The sequence below is a fragment of the Somniosus microcephalus genome, chromosome 3, assembly GCF_052327205.1.
Source record: "Somniosus microcephalus isolate GS21.2 chromosome 3, FLI_Smic_1.0, whole genome shotgun sequence".
Classification (NCBI taxonomy): Eukaryota; Metazoa; Chordata; class Chondrichthyes; order Squaliformes; family Somniosidae; genus Somniosus; species Somniosus microcephalus.
The window spans coordinates 246,895,817-246,916,507 of NC_140989.1; the positions used below are offsets into that span (position 1 = coordinate 246,895,817).

The following is a 20,691-nucleotide window of genomic DNA, read 5'->3' on the forward strand; positions in this document are numbered from 1 at the left end:
GATGGCCATGTATGAAGACATTTAAATGTAGAGATGGCCACCACTTCATGAACCAGGGTCTTGGAGGAGTCAATTGGTGCAATTATTGTGAGATATTTAACCTAGCCATGGTTAGATTTTGATATTATGTCACCTTATGCCCCCCAAAACTGGCAAAATAATTTGGTTTGTTAATTGAAAGGGAATGGAAAACTCATGAGAATCCTTTGGAAGACAAATAAAGTATTGATTCTGGGACATAATCAGTTTACTTGACTTTTTTTTCCTACCAATATTTCTCAGCTATTTTTCTCCTCCATTGAAGACATATGGTTGAAGGGTATGGTTCCATGTGCAGCTTTTACTCTCTAGTATCGTGCCCAAGTGACTGTTATTCATGCACGAGCCTTGACAGTCTATTAAACTACACACGGTATTACAGCTGAGCTGGATCTGGACCTCGTCCAATGGCCCACACAAGTGCACACTTGCAGCAGAAGCTGCTCGAATGCTCTCAGGATTCGGAACCCTGAGTTTCCCCTCAAGCCAATGGTAATATCCTTACCAATACTTGACTTAGATCAGCTAACTCAACACAGACCAGGGATTGAATCTGAGACCTCCCTGGTCTGTATGGCTCAGCTAGTAACTGGATAAACCCATTGAGCCATTGGGAGAGCTGATATATTTGATCTATAATGTAAAGAACTTAGATCACAATATAAGTACAAACTCTTAATGAAGACAGGGCTACAATTACATTGCTTTTTGAACCTTCGGTTAGGAACTTTAAGATACATTGTTTGAATGACCTCATGCAAAGTAAGCAATCTCCCAATCCTAAAAGTGTTGCCTTTGTCCCCTTGCCATATCACACTCCCTTATCAAACTAAATAGAATACAACAGCTTTTAGAGTGTCACTCTTGAATTAGTTACCAGGAGAACTATGAGAGAGGTACCATACTGAATTGTCCCTTCTTCCCTTCTGGGAAGTATCTCCTCTTGCCTTGATAGTTTTAAAAAGGCTGGATGAGATCAATAGGTGATTGTATGGATAATTGCTGTTGAACCGTATCACTTTATAAATCACTTTGTAACCTGCGTTACAAGGAGCATTCATTCATTCTAACTCCTGGTATTATCCTGATACTGGAAACACCCACCAGTCTTGACGAAAGATCATGCTGGGCCATGAACGAGGGCTTGTATATAATTGGGCCTACAGTCCATTGTTAATGACTGTTAATGCTCTATCACCCACTCAAATGAACCAGGGTACCTGTTCCAATTCATTCCAGTGGGGGTAGTAAAGCCTTCATTTAAGAATACTACTTAAATGGAGGAACATCAGCCAGTGGCAAAATACAGGTTAAAATCTTCACACCAAAAGAAAGGATGGAAAAAAAATCTCAGTTGCCATTACTTGACACAGCTGAAATCCTAGTCCACTGGGGACAAGACTCTAGTCATTTCAGTGGTATTAAGAGTGGCTTCTAGTTATGCTTAATGGTGCTGTTCATTCCACATTGCAAAATCGGGAGTGGCTGGATAAACTGCTGATAAACATAAAATTCCTACATTAACCGTAAGACATACTGGGCTTAGGCCAAGCACAATCCATCAGAAATAGGTCAATAATCAATCTGCTGTCCGCCTAAATTGCACCCATCTCATTTGTTAAACCTCTTAGGTGGGTGTAGTGATCAATAACATGTCATTCTGTGGTGGACACTAGGTGGAGCAGTAGAGCTGTATAGAACTGTATGTATAAAACTACCCAGCTGTATAGATATTAAGACTACATTACCCATGAGGCTAGGCTACCCACAAGGCAACAGTCAAGATGGCAGCCTGCACACAGGAGCACAATGCTGCATCTCTACAGATACTGTACCAAGTCCACATGGCTCAATAAAGTAACTAGCAAAAGCTAGCTGTGTTCATAATAAGAATGTTTATTTATTAATGAACATAACATGGTACCAGGGTGGTGAAGATCTGCTGAAAATTGTGAAAAGCGACATGGAGAATTTGAAGCCACCAGGAGGTTTGACTCAAGGGAAATGTCGACTACAATTGGCGGATTTTTAAACAACAATTCGAACTCTACATTGCAGCCATCGGATTCGGTACGAAGCCAGACGCAAGGAAGATAGCGTTGCTGCTTACGGTTGTAGGCCCACAGGCGATAGAGGTATTTAATACATTTGTATTTAATCCAGCGGAGAACAGAGAAAAATTAGAAGATATGCTAAAAAAATTTGATGCACATTGCTCTCCCAAAAAGAATGAGACGTATGAAAGATACATCTTCCATTCTCGGACACAGCAACAAAATGAGACTTTTGTTAGCTTTATAACTGGTCTGAAACTGAAAGCACAGACATGTAATTTCTCTGAGCTCAAAGCATCCATGATTCGTGACCAGATTGTGTTTGGTATTCATGATAAAAAAGTCAGGGAACGTCTGTTGAGAGAAACCGAACTAAATTTGGAAAATGCAGTGAAAATATGCCAAGCCAGCGAGCTAGCTCGAAATCACGCGAAGACTTTCAGTGAAATCAATAATGATGCGAATGTAATGAGTGATAATGCTGCTGTCGGTGCTGTGTCCTACAAGGGGAAGAAACGTGGGCAGAACAGAAATGAAAAGCAATCGGAGGATGAAATTTTTAATTGTAAACGCTGTGGTTACAAACACCAGTTAAGACAATGCCCAGCGTTTGGAAAAATGTGCACAAAGTGTAATGGAAAGAATCACTTTGCCAAACAATGCTTTTCAAAAGTAAAAACGACGAAAGGGCAACGAGTTAATGTGATTGAGGACACTGATTTAAGCGAGACATTTTTTGTAGGAATGGTGTCATGTGACGATATCAAAAAAGATACAGAAAATGTGCAGCCCTCAGAAATAGACAATGCTGAACATAAAGTTAATGCAGTAAAAGAGGACAAATGGATGATCCCACTGCAGATAAATGGAGCATTAGTTACATTGAAACTGGACACTGGGGCAAAAGCAAACTTAATCAGTATGAGTGACATTAACAATATGAAAGAAAAGCCCAAAATACAGAAAAAGTCAGTACTACTGAAGGACTATAATGGACAGAAAATAGATAGCTTAGGTGTATGCAGACTAAAAGTGACAGTCAAAGACAAAGTGCATCATCTCATGTTTTCTGTTGTGGCTGAAAGGCTTGATTCACTAATGGGTGACAAAGCTTGTGAAGACTTAGAACTGGTCAAGAGAGTCTACCATATAAACTGTGCCATAAGCAGACCAGATGACTCAGGTGATGAAGCAGAGAGCCCATCAAGGATGAAAAGGCCAAAGGGTATCCATGTCTTCAAAAAGCCTAGTTTCTCCAAGAAGAAAGAAAAAGACTTCAAGGTCAAAGAGAAGCCAAAGGAAGAAAAGCACAAAGAGAAAAAACACAAGGAGAAAAAGTCCAAAGATATAACCGCAGCAGATGTTGTTAAGCAGTGGAAAGAGAAAAAGAAAAAGAAGAAGCCTGCACCAGAGCAGGAAGCAGTTCCGGTGGATACTCCTTCTTCCCTCAGGCCAATCTTTGGTGTTCCATTAGCCGAGGCTGCTGAGAGGACTATGCTGTATGATGGGATCCAGCTGCCAGCAGTTTTTCGAGAGTGCATTGACTACATTGAGAGTTATGGCATGAAGAGTGAAGGAAACACTGAAACCTTCTCCAAGCAAAGATCGCAAGGAGACCTCGATCTATACAAGAGCAGATTGATGACAATGCCGCAACTGCATCTTGTCATTCACCGCCAGAACAATCTCATGAAGACACATCAGACTTACCCATGTTGAGAAGATCCACACGTGAAGTAAAAGAGCCTGATAGACTTAATCTTTGAGTACAATGTAAAGCTTTGAAAATGTGTTGACTGTTTTGAAAATGTTTATGTTTATAGTGCACTAACAAAAGTGTTACTGATATTATCTTTATTGTTTTCTTGAAAGTTGATTGATATTGATTTTGTTAAACCTCCAAAGAAAGGGGGATGTAGTGATCAATAACATGTCATTCTGTGGTGGACACTAGGTGGAGCAGTAGAGCTGTATAGAACTGTATGTATAAAACTACCCAGCTGTATAGATATTAAGACTACATTACCCATGAGGCTAGGCTACCCACAAGGCAACAGTCAAGATGGCAGCCTGCACACAGGAGCACAATGCTGCATCTCTACAGATACTGTACCAAGTCCACATGGCTCAATAAAGTAACTAGCAAAAGCTAGCTGTGTTCATAATAAGAATGTCTATTTATTAATGAACATAACAGTGGGTGGTTGGAATTCACTGATATATGTTACTTTGCAAATATGTTTGGTTCAGTAATACAGTGCTGAGCACACATCGCCATGCTAATGCAGATAATAGAGTCAAGGGTTATGATTAGAAAGGAACAGCCCTGCCTTCAAAACTCACAAAGTTCACATAAAATTCAGCGAATGCATTCTTTAATCAATCTTGCAAGGAATTAATCCACGTTATAAAAATGGATTAAGCTCATTTAACAGGGGTTCAAATGCATCAATCTGGAAAAGCACACCTGTTTCTGGGACAGGCACGGCAGTGCAAAGTGTATCAGTACTGGAACTGAAACCACACGGAGCCCAATGGCACTGCACTAAAGAGTAAAAGGACTTGCATTTACGAAGCACCTTTATCACATCTTTCGAATGTCTCAAAGCGCTTCATGTACAATGCATTACTTTGAAGTGCAGTGACTGCTGTTATATAGGCACTTGAAATTGAATGACACAGACCGGACATGTGCCAAAGATAGGAACAGTAACACTCTCTATCACATTCTATTTATTTCCTTTCTTAGGCTGACGGCTATTTCTATCCACACATCAGTTGATTTTAGTTCAAACGTGTATGAGCCTCCCTCTGGGAGACATGGAGCTCCCATGAAGTGCCCCACAAATTCCGTAGTCCTAATCGGGACTTAAAATCTCCACAAGCATCTGATTTATTTAAAACGCACGCAGACACACTTACAGCTCTGTAATATTATAGAGCCAGTAGTTAAATCGGGTTAGAATGTAACAGGTCAGCACACATTTGACATGATTACTGCATAGGCATGAATTTCAGGTTATAAATCCCATTCAGATTTATATGCAATTATTGCACATACAATAACCACTGTCAGCAAATATCTTCTATCATTTATCTGGTATCTATATTAAGTGTAGCCTGAAAGTTTCATCACAGATCTGTGGTCCCTGTCTGCTCCCATCTCTTTCCAGAATGTTACTGTAGTTTGAGCTGGGACACGCTGAAGGTTTGGTCAGTGCATGGAATTTGATGCCGGAACCGGTGAATTTTGACACCTGGCTATGGCAATGGGAGGATTAGATATTTCCTGTGAGAACCATCTGATCCCATCCATTTGTTCACGGTACCAATATGAATCAACAGACACATCCAAGAGACGCATGATGATGAACTGATAGATGGACTCCAGTTTGGAGGTCACTTTGGGTTATGTTGCAAGACTAATCGCTAAGGGTCACTGTTTCAATGCAGTTGGCATGCAAGGGGGGGGGGGGTCTCATTTGGCAGGGTCTGAACTATCCACTCTTTGGTTCCATGCTGGATTAATGCCATCAACCAGGTTAGCCAAGTACACAACAACAACTTGCATTTATATAGCACCTTTAAGATAGTAAAATGTCCTAAGGTGCTTCTTCTTCTTAGGCAGACCCTCAGAACCGAGGATGACTTGCTTCCACACTAAAAATGAGTTTGCAGGTGACTGATGAGTCCAATGCGGGACCTACAGTCTCTGTCACAGGTGGGGCAGACGGTGGTTGAAGGGGTGGGTGGGGTGGGGTGCTTGGGTTGACGTGCGCTCCTTCCGCTGTTTGCGCTTGGCTTCCACTTGCTCCCGGCGAAGAGACTTGAGGTGTTCGGTGCCTTGCCGGATGCTTCTCCTCCACTTTGTGCGGCCTTGGGCCAGGGATTTCCAGGTGTCGGTACGGATGTTGCAGGAGCGTTATCAAACAAAATTTGACACTGAGCCACATAAGGAGTTAATAGGACAGGTGACCAAAAGCTTGGTTAAAGTGGTAGGTTTTAAGCAGCGTCTTAAAGGAGAGAGAGGTGGAGAGTGTAGTGTATGTACCTTGAAGAAGGAACTATATTCTGCAGCCCCTGTATATTGCAGTACCAGTAGTGACCACCCCTGTATATAAGCCTGTGTAGTAACTTTGTATAGTAGTTCCAGTTTTGTCTCCATTCAGTAAACACCTGTTATAACCAACTTCTGCAGTCCGTGTCTCAATTACACACGGACGTTACAGAGAGGTTTGTGGCTCTGGAATTCCCTGCCTAAACCTCTCCATCTATCTACTTCTCTTTCCTCCTTTACGACGTTGCTTAAAACCTACCTCCTTGACCAAGCTTTTGGTCATCTGCTCTAATTTCTCCTTATATGGCTCGGTGTCAATTTTTTTTGACTTATAGTACTCCTGTGAAACACCTTGGGACGTTTTACTACGTTAAAGGTGCTATATAAATACAAGTTGTTGTTATTGTTGTTGGAATTCCAAAAGCGGGCAGCACGGTGGCATAGTGGTTAGCACTGTTGCCTCACAGCGCCAGGGACCCGGGTTCAAATCCGGCCTCGGGTGACTGTGTGGAGTTTGCACATTCTCCCTGTGTTTGCGTGGGTTTTCTCCGGGTGCTCCGGTTTCCTCCCACAGTCCAAAGATGTGCGGGTTAGGTTGATTGACCATGATAAAAATTGACCCTTAGTGTTAGGGGGGATTAAATACGTGGGGTTACGGGGATAGGGCTTGGGTGGGATGGCTGTCAGTGTAGGGACCGGGTGCTAGGGTTTGGATGATCAGCCATGATCTCGTTGAATGGCGGAGCAGGCTCAAAGAGCCGAATGGCCTACTCCTGCTCCTATCTTCTATGTTTCTATGTTAATATGAACTTGAAGTGTGCAATTGAAAAATTACCCCTTTATTGTCGAGTCACACCCACAGCAAAGGCAGCAGCAACTAGGGCTGGCTGCAGAAAAGTATTAACTCCTGTGCAAGTATAGTACCACAACCAAGAGGACCAGTGACAACTCCCAGCAAGCATTTGTTGGATGAATGTCAAATATTTTCTATGAAAGCAATGTAGGGGGCATTAGGAATACAACTACAAGTTAAATTTCGGAAATCGTGGATTAGACTGCCACCTAGTGCCACTAAAATTAAGTAACAGCATTCAAAAGATTTAACAGATTCCCAATGTTGTGAGTAGTGATGAGACTTTGGGGATGGAAAATTATTAAAAGTGGTTGGTTCAGATTCTGAACCATGTTTTGATTGAAGTGAGCTATGCAGAGTTTTCTCATTCTCACAACTGGAGAAATTAATGGGACTGAGAGCTGATAAATCCCCAGGACCTGATAATCTGCATCCCAGAGTACTAAAAAAGGTAGCCATGGAAATAGTGGATGCATTGGTTGTCATCTTCCAAAAATTCTATAGATTATGGAACAGTTCCTGCAGATTGGAGGGTGGCAAATGTAACCCCACTATTTAAAAAAGGAGAGAAAACAGGGAACTGCAGACCGGTTAGCCTAACATCAGTAGTAGGGATGTGATAACAGGACACATAGAAAATATCAACAGGATTAGACAAAGTCGACATGGATTTATGAAAGGGAAATCGTGTTTCACAAACCTACTGGAGTTTTTTGAGGATGTAACTGGTAGAATAGATAGTGGATGTGGTGTATTTGGAAGGCCTTTGATAAAGTCCCACATAAGGGCCCCGATTTTCCCCGAGCCGTCGGACGGGGTTTCAGGCGTGTGGGGGAAATCCCGAATTTGGGGGCCCCGACACCATCCCGCCCAAAACCCCGCCCCACACAACTTTCAGGGGCGGTGGGTACCTGCCCCGCACTGGGACCCACTGAAACCAGGCGGGAAGGGATTAGTGCCAATTAACTGCCTGTTAACAGGTAGTTAACAGGCAGTTTTTAGCCTAATCCCTATTTTGAGGTGTTTCGTGTGGGATTCCCGACGGCTCCAAACCACGCCAGGTTGAGCAGGCGGGCCGTCGGGTTGAAGGAGTTGGAGGGGTCGTGATGTCGGTGCTTAGGTGAGTGATGGGTGCATGAGTGCAAAGGTAAGTGTGTTTGGTGTGTCTAAAGTGTGTTAACTTTTACTTACCTGTAGTTACCTTCACAGCCTTTCTTCCTGTAGCCGTCGGGAGCGCATCACTCAGCCGGAACTGAAAGCTGAACGGCTGCGATCTGTGAGAAGTGACAGCCTTCAGCTTTGAGTGCCGGTGACAGTTCTGAGTCTGTGCAGAAGGACTCATGTTAGAACTCAAACTGTCAGTGTTTCACAGCTTCAAACAGCTGTGAAACGCTGATATTTCATCGGTCAAGAAATCTTGACAGATGAAATTGCAGTCTGTGACGTCACCTGTTGCCGGGTGGCCCTTAATTGGTCTGCTGAGCCCGCTGGGTGGGCTTAACAAGGTCAATCAAGAGAAAATCGCGCAGATTGGTCCGGACGTCGATGTAGGCGGGTCAAAAGCCCGAAAGTTGAAGTCCCGCCTTCTTCCCGACAGGTTTGGGAAAATCTACCCCAAGAGGTTAGTGTGCAAAATTAAAGCACATGGGATTGGGGGTAATATACTGGCATGGATTGAAAATTGGTTAACAGACATGAAACATAGAGTAGGAATAAATGGGTCTTTTTTAGGGTGGCAGGCAGTGATTAGTGGGGTACCGCAGGGATCAGTGCTTGGGCCCCAGCTATTCACAATATATAGCAATGATTTGGATGAGGGAACCAAATGTAATATTTCCAAGTTTGCTGACGACACAAAACTAGGTGGGATTGTGAGTTGTGAGGAGGATGCAGAGGCTTCAAGGCGATTTAGACAAGTTTAGTGAGTGGGCAAATACATGGCAGATGCAGTATAACGTGGATAAATGTGAAGTTATCCACTTCGGTAGGAAAAACAGAAAGGCAGAGTATTATTTAAATGGTGATAGATTGGGAAATGTTGATGTACAAAGAGACCTGGGTGTCCTTGTACACCAGTCACTGAAAGCAAACATGCAGGTGCAGCAAGCAGTTAGGAAGGCAAATGGTACATTGGCCTTCATTGCAAGAGGATTTGAGTACAGGAGTTTAGAAGAATGAGAGGGGATCTCATTGAAACGTATAAAATTCTGACAGGGCTAGGCAGACTGGATGCAGGGAGGATGTTTCCCCTGGCTGGGGGTGTCTAGAATGAGGGGTCACAGTCTCAGGATACGGGGTAGGACATTTAGGACTGAGATGAGGAGGAATTTCTTCACTCAGAGGGTGGTGAACCTGTGGAATTCTCTACTGCAGAAGGCTGTGGAGGCTAAGTCACTGAATATATTTAAGAGATAGAGAGATTTCTAGACACAAAAGGCATCAAGGGGTATGGGGAGAGAGCGGGAATATGGTATTGAGATAGAGGATCAGCCATGATCATATTGAATGGCGGAGCAGACTCGAAGGGCCGAATGGCCTACTCCTGCTCCTTTTTTTCTATGATGGCCTATTTTTAACTACTGTATGAAGCTGGGGAGATTGTGAGCGGTGTGGATGGGTGGGTGGGGGAGTTTAAGATGGTGGAGGGTGCGCCACGCTCCTGATGCATTCCCGCCCCCGCCATCCTAATTAGCCTCAAAACAGGCACAGGAGGGCCACCCACACCAGGCAGGAGGGGAGTCTACTTAACATTGAAGTCGTGGCCCGATGATGTCTAATTACCGTACTGGATTATTAGCATAGATTATGTGCTCAACTCCTGGAGTGAAGCTTGAACCCGGATGTGAAAGTGCTACTACACGCAAAGCCAAGCTGACGTTGGTAACAAAAAGGAGCAAGGGTCACAGTGGGAGAATCTAGCATCCAGCAACAGGACAAGATCAGTTTTAAATGGGGAACAGGACAAAAAGAAATACGCAACTGAGGATCACTTTCAACCTCAGCATCACCAGTGCTCCTTGCCCTGGTTATATCTTGTTTGCATTTGCAGCTTGCCTAGGGCCTGGATGTTTACTGGCCCACTCATTCCCGTCCCACCCACCAGAATTCTGGTCCTCTTCCCTTGTGTTGTGAGTCGGATTCTCCTGCAGAGAGAGACGGAGTTAGTGAGTGGTTGTTGAAAAGGGTTGTGCAGATGTGTGCAGCCTCTTCCTATAGTGCAGGCTGAGAGGGAGAAGCAGCAAGTTGTGAGCAAGCTGGCGAGGTGGTCATGTGCAAGGAAGTGGCTGCATTGTGAAATGAGGAAGCAGTCAACAGAGTGTGAAGTTTAGCAGTCGCTACCAGGTAAAAGCAGAATGATGTTCGTGCCTGTTATGAGGGCAGTAACAGTTTGTGTAATTTAAATAAGAGGTGTTGGTACAGTGTCCCCTTATGACTGGTGGAGAAAGATGTGGTGTAGGGGAGGGAAGTGTTCAGAGTGGTGGTGGATAATGAAGGAGGAAGGGGTGCGGAGTGTTGTGGCGAGGTATCATGTAGAGAAATGGAGAAAGACCGACCTCATGATTTGAATGATGCCTCGCTTTAGGGGGCGCATTCACTTTTTAAAATGGGCAGCAGGTCTGCCAGAAATCTTGCATTCCAATTGGGCGGCCTGACTGTCACTGCTGAAATCGGGAGGGCAGCCCACCAATAAGATGCAAATGAGGCCCAACGTCAAAATGGTTCAAGCTTCCAACTGATGCGGTCAGGTTTATTCCACCCACTGCTTGGAGTTGAAACTTACTCTAATATCTTTAACTACTACTACTAGCTGTCTATTTTGCCCTGTGCTAGAATGATTTTCAGGTTTTATTTCTTCATGCCGAAATTAGCTAGCAGAAAATAGATGCTCTTTTGGTTCAAAATTAAAACAAAGTGTTCACAAACACTCCATATTCCGAAGGGACAAATGTCCAAAATGTTTCATCACAACAATTTTTGAAGGGTATAAAATATGGGTGCAGTTACAATGTAGTTGTTCGTACAGCTTGGCTATGATTTGGACTTTCAGATCCAGGAGAGAGCTGCGCATGTGCGTTTAATCACTTGTAGGATTCTGCTCCTAGACATCACATTTTGAACGTAGCAAGCGCATCGACTGGCACTCCTGGGTAAGTTTATAATTTGTCCAAGAGGGTCACAGGAACCTTCTAACACTTAGTAGACGCAGTTATAATTTACACTGGTGTCAAAACCCAAGTGGCGCAAGACTGTTTCCCCCAATCTGTTCCGTGATCTAGTTAAGACACAATTCCAATGTTATACAGCATTTTGTGTCACCAAGAAGCAGAAACTACCAGGCAGTAAAATTAAAGTTGCAGTATAAGTGCCTTCAAAATCTAATGCTAAAAGGAACTGACATACACCATTAGTTGTATCCCTCGTGCTTCCTTCCTCAGGGAACTTTGCTCAGCCATTTCTATGTGACACACATGACTGAAGTTGCATTCTTAAGTTGATGCTGTCCGTGGGTATAAAGAAAATAATAAAGAGCAGACATGGGGCAGCAACTCAAACCTGCAGTAAGCCAACAAAGTTTCTAGGTTTTAATTGGATTTATCTTCTTTCTGAATTAATCAGGTCCAAACCAAAAATTAAATTTTTTGTTTCCAGCTCTAAAAATTTATTCTTCAAATAAGACAACAAATTTAATTAGAAGAGAACGAGATGGAACATGATTAACTTCACTTTATTTCCAATGCTTGAATCAAACAATAAATCTTCCATATAACAAAGCATACTGTTCAAAGATGTTTACAAGACAGTGGAACAATGCAGTTGGTCTTGTTGGCTCAGTCAAATTTGCAATGCTTCTACCAACCAGAGAATTTGCAACCTTTTGCAATTTATCTGAATGTATGTTTATATTGGAAGAACATTAGAAATGTAATCAAACATTCTGTATTATATAGAGATAGGCTTCATCCATTCTCTGGTATGTTTATGGCTTTATTAGTTTCTAAAGTTATATAGTTACATATTTTTAATTGGAAAAAACTGCACAATGTTCATCCATTTAGGTTCTAGTTTTCAAAATGTTATTGCTGCAAAATGTGCATGAGATGCAGGACAATTTCAAGCATCTGTGGTTCAACTGATAGTTTTAGAAATGCGAATTGATGGAAATCGACAATACCAACAACAGAGGTACCAGTGTATTTACAAGTCACAGTACTTCGAGACATTACTGTCGGATATACCTCATGAATATTTTGAACTAATTCACTGCGTGTATATACACAGATTTGATGATCATTCCTCTTATACGCAAGGCTGATTATAAATAAGCTTTTGTCCCTCTTGATCTATTGTCTATGACATGATTCCACTTCAATTATATCTAGTTGTCAGATGTGTCCTGTAGCATCAACTCTTTCTCTGCTTGCTGGTCAAATCAAGAACAGGTTGCATAAAAAATATGGAGGCACTTTTTAAAAAAAGTTCAGTCTCTGGAATAAATCTACAACATGGTGATAGCTTTGAACATATGTAAAGCCCTTTTGTTTCCTGTATAATCAATGAAAGATGTCTTCTATACCCAAGGAACAGAGGATCCTAACCTAGTTTTAAAAAGTAACAATTATTTGAAAAGGTTAATTCAAATAATAAAACAAGACTTCATGACCCTTGAAATTTAGTAGAAAGGCTGACAAACCTTCACTGTAGGCGAATGGGGTTAACCAGTCCATTAGAGTCTAGTGGTCACAGGGAAGGTGGACAGTCAGGAATTCAGGCAGAAAATTTACACAATGTAAAACTGAGAGCTAAAACCAAGATCACTACTGCAACTTTTTTTTATTAACATGATCTTCTTACACAAAGTTCAACCCAGCCCTTTTAGCGACACAAGGCTTCCAAGACACTTACAAAAAAATCCTTCCTCACAATTAGTACTAGTACACAGACATTATGTTCCTTTCCTTAATCAAGTTTCTATACAACATCACTCGATGGTCTGACTCAGCCCATGTTTCTTTCTGGCTCTTGGTTGCTATTTGTCCTTCTGGACTCATAGTAACAGCTCTAAAGTAGAACAATTCAATGAAATAAAAACTCAACAGCTATTGTGGGGTTTTCAACAGTTATTAGTCAATTTAAATTGGGTTTCCACACACTTAGTACAGCAGACTCATGGTGCTTATATATTAAAGGAATGCAGCCAAAGCAACATGCTTGGGTCTTCCTTCATCTGTTGCACTCCACAGCATGTGCTCATAAAACTGACAGTTTTGTAGATCAACAAACATTTGTGTCCACACGTACTGCTGGATTAAAAGAGTCTTAATGATTCATGAAAGTAATGGGGGGGGGGGGGGGGGGCAATCTCCAATGTTTTCACTAATTCAGCAGCTGGGTCTTGGCATTTCACAATGGAGCCCAACATAACCAACACCTGGCCAAAAGTAAAAGGGGAAGCATGTTGCATGTAGCTTGCTCTCCCTAGACAGGAGAGAAACAACTGGTCAATAGAAAAGTGCCTTTAAAAGACATTTCAAAGCCAGTATCCTCAACAGCTGCACAGGCCTGTCCCATCCGTCAGTTAGGTTACAAAACTATTTATGGAGAAAAAATTTAAATGGTTTTAATCACATCAGAATTAATAAAATAACATGTTTTGAAGAATCTGAGTAAGTAGTTTTCCAGGTAACAGTTTCAAGGAAACAACAATGAAGGTGTTTACAAATAATACTGCTTCCATTTTAAGTACACATACAATTAGATTTTCTATGAAATTACAAACACTTTGTTTCAGCCACAATTAATCCAAAGCATTTCTGACAAGTAAGGCAGATGATAAGATCAATAATCTCTCTCTCTCTCAAATGTATACGAGAGCAAGAGATAAAAAGTTACCCCCAAAACAAATGAGGTCAGATCATTACCGAGACCTCCGTGAAGTATTCTGGACCAGAGCGTATTTGTAGTCTCGATGAATCTTTGCAAGCATTAAAGTCCATCAGGTGTTTGTTTCTTTATATTTTGGCTTCAAGTGTTGCCATCTAAATGTTGCATGGAACGATAGAATAACTGGGCCAGATTTAAAATCAAAGTGATTATAGATTGCACCATCACAGTTTCTGTTAAGAACATGTTGTCCTTTTTGCTGTGCATAAACATATCTATAACATTTTACATAACTTGTACAGTGTGTAAACTTTTGTGGTAACAATTAAATCAAATTCTTAAAAATATATATATGGCAGACCTAGTGGTGAGAAAGTTGATTTGTACTTTGGCCCCAGTGATGTTGCGGTGTGGAGTGTGAAATGCTCAGGTACAATTCACAGTGCACCGTTACTCATATGTAACAGGAGACTGACCTTTGTATTTTAAAAGTCTCCATTACACTTGAATAAAGAGGCTCAGGCATTCATGGCAAAGTATGTTGCCGATATGTACTAAACCATTCCACAAACGACAACACAACTTGGAAAACTAGTTACGTAAACCACCTCTGTCCAAAGCAGCTTCCAGAATATAGCAGATAGCCAATGCTGAGGAACCCAGCATTACTCCTCTCGCCAGTATGTCAGCATAGATCACCAGTTTGTTTGGCAGGGATTTTAAGGCTTTATGTTCGGAGTTTGGACCACAGACAGTATTAAAAGTTCAGACATGCCCATTTGTTCCCCCAAATGATTACAATTATGCTCCTCTATTTTGACCACAAATGTTGCTTAGCTAACAGCCCTATTGAACATTGTCATTTAAAAAAAAACTAACAAAGGAAATCCCTGCATACACCAAAGAAAATAAATGCTGTGGCCTTCCAGGTACCATCGTGCACTTGAAGGTGTAACAATCACTTCCCAGGCGCTACGTTCGACTTCTTCTCTTGTCACTGAATAAATTTTTCAACATGTATACCTGGAGACATGACACTATGAGCATCACAGACAGGTTCACCATCGACCAGAAATTTACCCGATCATAATTGCCTTCTTGCAGGTTCCGATCACGTGCCTCAAAGGCTCGAAGCAGCCCCTGAATCTGGTTACTTTTACTAAGTCTGCCTTTCACATTGTTTATAGATTCCTAAATAAAAACACAAAAAATTACAGACATTTCAGAACACAGATATCGAGTTACAACAGAAAAGCTGCACAAAGAGTTAAAACAGCGTTGGACACGGCAATTCTATATCTATTGAGCAACATAATTTATTTCTGAAAATAATAATATTCTATAGTTTAAGATGAAAAGCTCTATAATCTTTAACTTTTCACTGAACAACAGCTCTTCTATCCCAAAAAAGCAGGATGACCTAATTCTCTAGATTATACTTCTGGTTGGCTGATTACCATCCTCAATATTGAACACAACTTCAGTTGCATCAGTAGTGGTGTACTCATTTTTTCCAAATTAAATGCATGAAATAAAACAAGAGACTTGGGATATTAGAACAATTCCACCACTATCTGAAAGAAATAACTAGAAATGTAAACATAGTTCACGCAAATTATACCCTTCCCAATTTTGTAAATGCCATTCTTTTTATCAGTTTAAGCATAACATACACTGGTACAATATTTACCCTTTATTGCATTTTCAAAGTGGGGTTTCCTCAGATCCCCACCACCACATGCAGTGGGAAACAGTTTAATCCTCCATTGCCATATTACTGATCTCAGTCTCACAGTAACAGAGGGAGTGTTGTTAACAAGCAAATGACATGCATCTCCGAGTGGCTGACTCAGAGCAGCATGGACAGGAGCCTGGGTGCACCTGCTGAGCTAAAATGACGGGGGGTATAAAAAAAAGGATCCATGCTAGTTTTTGTACCATGCCTTATTGTTTTTCTCTTTCCATACACTCACTATTGCCAGACCAAGCTTGGTCTGTGGAGCTGAATCCCACATCAGAGTATTTAGCAACAGAGGCACTTCAAGGTCAAAGAAAACAAATCAATATTCTAATGCAGAATTTTTAGATATACACAGAAACAGTAGATTAGGATTTAAATGTGCACACATTACTGGGACAATGGACTCTGCATACATTATTATACAACATGGACCTTACATTTATACAAGCTCTGTTACTAGATTAGGGATCTTGCATTGTACAAATTCTGTACCACATCATCTGATTTATTATTACGTGGCAAAGTAATGTGTCTTTTTATATTAAGTTGCTGCCTTTTCCTGTTCTTCATCTTACTTTAAGGTTTATAAATAAAGACTTGCATTTCTATAGCGCCTTTTACAACCACCGGACGTCTCAAAAGCACTTTACAGCCAATGAAGTACTTTATTTTTTGAAGTGTAGTCACTGTTGTAATGTGGGAAACATGGCAGCCAATTTGCACACAGCAAGCTCCCACAAACAGCAATGTGAGAATGACCAGATCATCTGTTTTTGTTACGTTGATTGAGGGCTAAGTATTGGCCAGTACACCGGGGATAACTCCCCTGCTCTTCTTCGAAATAGTGCTATGGTATCCTTTGTGTCCACCTGAGAGGGCCTCAGTTTAATATCTCATCCACAAGACGGCACCTTCGACAGTGCATCGCTTCCTCAGTACTGTATTTGTACTGTAGTAACACAGCCTGGATTATGTGCTCAAGTCTCTGAACCTTCTGACTCAGAGGCGACAGTGCTACCATCTGAGCCACGGCGGACTCGAAATTGCTATTTAATGTTTATGATGAATCTGGTCACAGATGCCCTGCTTGGTCACTGATGCAGAATCAGTAACATGGTGATGCTTAATTACTTGCTCATAAAATTATAGTTATTTGTTTTGTTTAAAATACATTTTGCTTTACTATTTAACATGCTTGGAAAACTCAGGAAGGCTATTTGTAGACTGGGGAGGGAGCGGTGGGGAAAGAGTTAAAAGAAAAGTAAAGTTACACAAACATTTCTGTACACCATGAGCATTGTGGGCAGAAATCCACCAGAACATGTGGTAGCTTTAGAAGAGTTCCTTTAGTGGAAAGCAAAGGCTGAGAACATTACAGCTTAAATTTCCAAATCCATGCTGGTGGCAGGAAAGGCACCTCACTACTGGCAGAGACAAAGGAAATTTATCCCCTTATCTTCCACATGTTACTGCATTCATCAGCCAAAAAAAAAATCAAACTGACAGCTAACCCTGCGATTTGAGATTGTGGCCTTCCATTATGGGAATTAAGCGATCCTACCACTTCTGCCACAGGCATACTTGTTAAATATTGCATTATCATCCTATCCTACATCATACTAACAGCACATAGATAGGGAGTTTACTGGCCGTTACAATATTAGTTAATTTCTGTTTCTTTCCCACCCCCTCGATACATTACTCCTTTCACTTCACACAAGAATTGTAACAGAATAAAATCACAGGCAAACTGACACCTACGAGAATATCTTCCAGTTTCATATCAAGTAATTCTCCTCCTGGTAGAAGATCCTTCCAGCTGTCTGAGTCACCCTCAGGTTCCATGTTGTCCAGAATAAGCTCAAAGAAGACTATCTTCTCAGAGATAGAACTAAATGAGTTGTCAAAGCAAAACATGTAGTCTCCATTCTCAGTTTCAATGCTAAAAATGGAAGAGAAGTTTTATTTTAAGTGGAAATATTTAAAGCTTGTTCATCAAAAATGAAAGTTACAAAGTAATGTAGATGGAGAAGGAGGTAGAAGGGAGCTATGTTTCTCTGTCATATCCAACACCCCGAAAATACACTATTAGAGGGCCGCGCGGTTGACGGCCGGCTGCTGCCGCTCCCCCGCTGTGTCTCGGGCAGCGCGGTTCACGGTCGCCCGCTGCCACTCCCCCACTCTGTGTCTCGGGCCGAGCGGTTGTGAGGCCCGGCCCTAGTGACCCCAACTCTCCTCCCGCCCCGGCGGGCCGACGCAGCTGCCCCGCTCGCTGTTGAGGAAAAGCAGGGGAAAAAAATGGCAGCTACATTTGGGGAGGCTGCAGGATTAGGTCACGCCCGTGATGCACCGATTGGTCAACCATCAGGTCACTGAACTGTAGGATTGGTCAACCATGACGTCACTCAACGCTAATGAGCGGTAGGATTGGTCAACCGCTAATGAGCGGATTTTTGAACGTTTTTTGTATACTGTCCGAACAATTTTTCTCTGACAAAAACGTAAATATGCCTATGACACTCCCCTGATCATCAGCTTTCTTTTGATATAACATATGTGTAGGTACGCTCTATATCTTTTGAGGGTATAGCGGACAGACAGACAGACGGACAGGCGCCACTATCCTTTTATACTAGCTGGAGTGCCCGGCGGTGCCGAGGGTTTTTTGAGGGCATGTTGTTGTTAGGAGAGAGAGAGAGCGAGAGACTGGGGGGAAGAGAGCGAGCGACTGGGGGGGGGGGGGGGGAAAAGAGAAGGAGAGAGGGGGGGGGCGGGCGGGAGAGACGGGGGGGGCGGGCGGGAGAGACGGGGGGGGGGCGGGCGGGAGACGGGGGGGGGCGGGGCGGGAGAGACGGGGGGGGCGGGCGGGAGAGACGGGGGGGGCGGGCGGGAGAGACGGGGGGGGCGGGCGGGAGAGACGGGGGGGCGGGCGGGAGAGACGGGGGGGCGGGCGGGAGAGACGGGGGGGGCGGGCGGGAGAGACGGGGGGGCGGGCGGGAGAGACGGGGGGGCGGGCGGGAGAGACGGGGGGGCGGGCGGGAGAGACGGGGGGGCGGGCGGGAGAGACGGGGGGGGCGGGCGGGAGAGACGGGGGGGGCGGGCGGGAGAGACGGGGGGGGCGGGCGGGAGAGAGGGGGGGGCGGGCGGGAGAGAGGGGGGGGGCGGGCGGGAGAGAGGGGGGGGCGGGCGGGAGAGAGGGGGGGGCGGGCGGGAGAGAGGGGGGGGCGGGCGGGAGAGAGGGGGGGGCGGGCGGGAGAGAGGGGGGGGGCGGGCGGGAGAGAGGGGGGGGCGGGCGGGAGAGAGGGGGGGGCGGGCGGGAGAGAGGGGGGGGCGGGCGGGAGAGAGGGGGGGGCGGGCGGGAGAGAGGGGGGGGCGGGCGGGAGAGAGGGGGGGGCGGGCGGGAGAGAGGGGGGGGCGGGCGGGAGAGAGGGGGAGCGGGCGGGAGAGAGGGGGGGCGGGCGGGAGAGAGGGGGGGCGGGCGGGAGAGAGGGGGGGGCGGGCGGGAGAGAGGGGGGGGCGGGCGGGAGAGAGGGGGGGGCGGGCGGGAGAGAGGGGGGGGCGGGCGGGAGAGGGGGGGGCGGGCGGGAGAGAGGGGGGGGGCGGGCGGGGAGAGAGGGGGGGGGCGGGCGGAGAGAGGGGGGGGCGGGCGGGAGAGAGGGGGGGGCGGGCGGGAGAGAGGGGGGGGCGGGCGGGAGAGAGGGGGGGGGCGGGCGGGAGAGAGGGGGGGGGCGGGCGGGAGAGAGGGGGGGGCGGGCGGGAGAGAGGGGGGGGCGGGCGGGAGAGAGGGGGGGGCGGGCGGGAGAGAGGGGGGGGCGGGCGGGAGAGAGGGGGGGGCGGGCGGGAGAGAGGGGGGGGCGGGCGGGAGAGAGGGGGGGGGCGGGCGGGAGAGAGGGGGGGCGGGCGGGAGAGAGGGGGGGGCGGGCGGGAGAGAGGGGGGGCGGGCGGGAGAGAGGGGGGGGCGGGCGGGAGAGAGGGGGGGGCGGGCGGGAGAGAGGGGGGGGCGGGCGGGAGAGAGGGGGGGGCGGGCGGGAGAGAGGGGGGGGCGGGCGGGGAGAGAGGGGGGGGCGGGCGGGAGAGGGGGGGGCGGGCGGGAGAGGGGGGGGCGGGCGGGGAGAGGGGGGGGCGGGCGGGAGAGGGGGGGGCGGGCGGGAGAGGGGGGGGCGGGCGGGAGAGGGGGGGGGCGGGCGGGAGAGGGGGGTGCGGGCGGGAGAGGGGGGGGCGGGCGGGAGAGGGGGGGGCGGGCGGGAGAGGGGGGGGGGGGGGCGGGAGAGGGGGGGGGCGGGCGGGAGAGGGGGGGGGGCGGGCGGGAGAGAGAGGGGGGGGCGGGAGAGAGAGGGGGGGCGGGAGAGAGAGGGGGGGGCGGGCGGGAGAGGGGGGGGGGCGGGCGGGAGGAGAGGGGGGGTGCGGGGCGGGAGAGGGGGGGTGCGGGCGGGAGAGGGGGGGGGGGGCGGGCGGGAGAGGGGCGGGGAGAGGGGGGGGGGGGGCGGGCGGGAGAGGGGGGGGGCGGGCGGGAGAGGGGGGGGGCGGGCGGGAGAGGGGGGGGGCGGGCGGGAGAGGGGGGGGGGCGGGCGGGAGAGAGGGGGGGGGCGGGCGGGAGAGGGGGGGGGCGGGCGGGAGAGAGAGGGGGGGGGCGGGAGAGAGAGGGGGGGGGGCGGGAGAGAGAGGGGGGGGCGGGAGAGAGAGGGGGGGGGCGGGAGAGAGAGGGGGGGGCGGGAGAGAGAGGGGGGGGCGGGAGAGAGAGGGGGGGGGCGGGAGAGAGAGGGGGGGGGCGGGAGAGAGAGGGGGGGGCGGGAGAGAGAGGGGGGGGCGGGAGAGAGAGGGGGGGGGCGGGAGAGAGAGGGGGGGCGGGAGGAGAGGAGAGAGGGGGGGGCGGGAGGGAGAGAGGGGGGGGCGGGCGGGAGAGGGGGGGGCGGGCGGGACGGGCGGGAGGAGAGGGGGGGCGGGCGGGAGAGAGGGGGGCGGGCGGGCGGGAGAGGGGGGCGGGCGGGAGAGGGGGGCGGGCGGGAGAGGGGGCGGGCGGGAGAGGGGGGCGGGCGGGAGAGGGGGGGCGGGCGGGAGAGGGGGG

At 46.9% G+C, this 20,691-nt stretch overlaps 1 protein-coding gene across 1 annotated transcript in view; it reads right to left on the minus strand.

Annotated features, from left to right (window-relative positions):
* Positions 1 to 11,713: 11,713 nt before the first annotated feature.
* Positions 11,714 to 20,691, minus strand: part of tmed5 (transmembrane p24 trafficking protein 5) — a 26,595-nt gene continuing 17,617 nt past the window's right edge. Inside the window, exons 3-4 of the mRNA XM_085982320.1 lie at positions 17,388 to 17,568; positions 11,714 to 15,076 (exon numbers count right to left, since the gene is read on the minus strand). Of these exons, the coding sequence (XP_085838446.1) occupies positions 14,858 to 15,076; positions 17,388 to 17,568 (400 nt within the window). The 3' untranslated portion in view covers positions 11,714 to 14,857. The remainder of the gene's footprint in view (positions 15,077 to 17,387; positions 17,569 to 20,691) is intronic.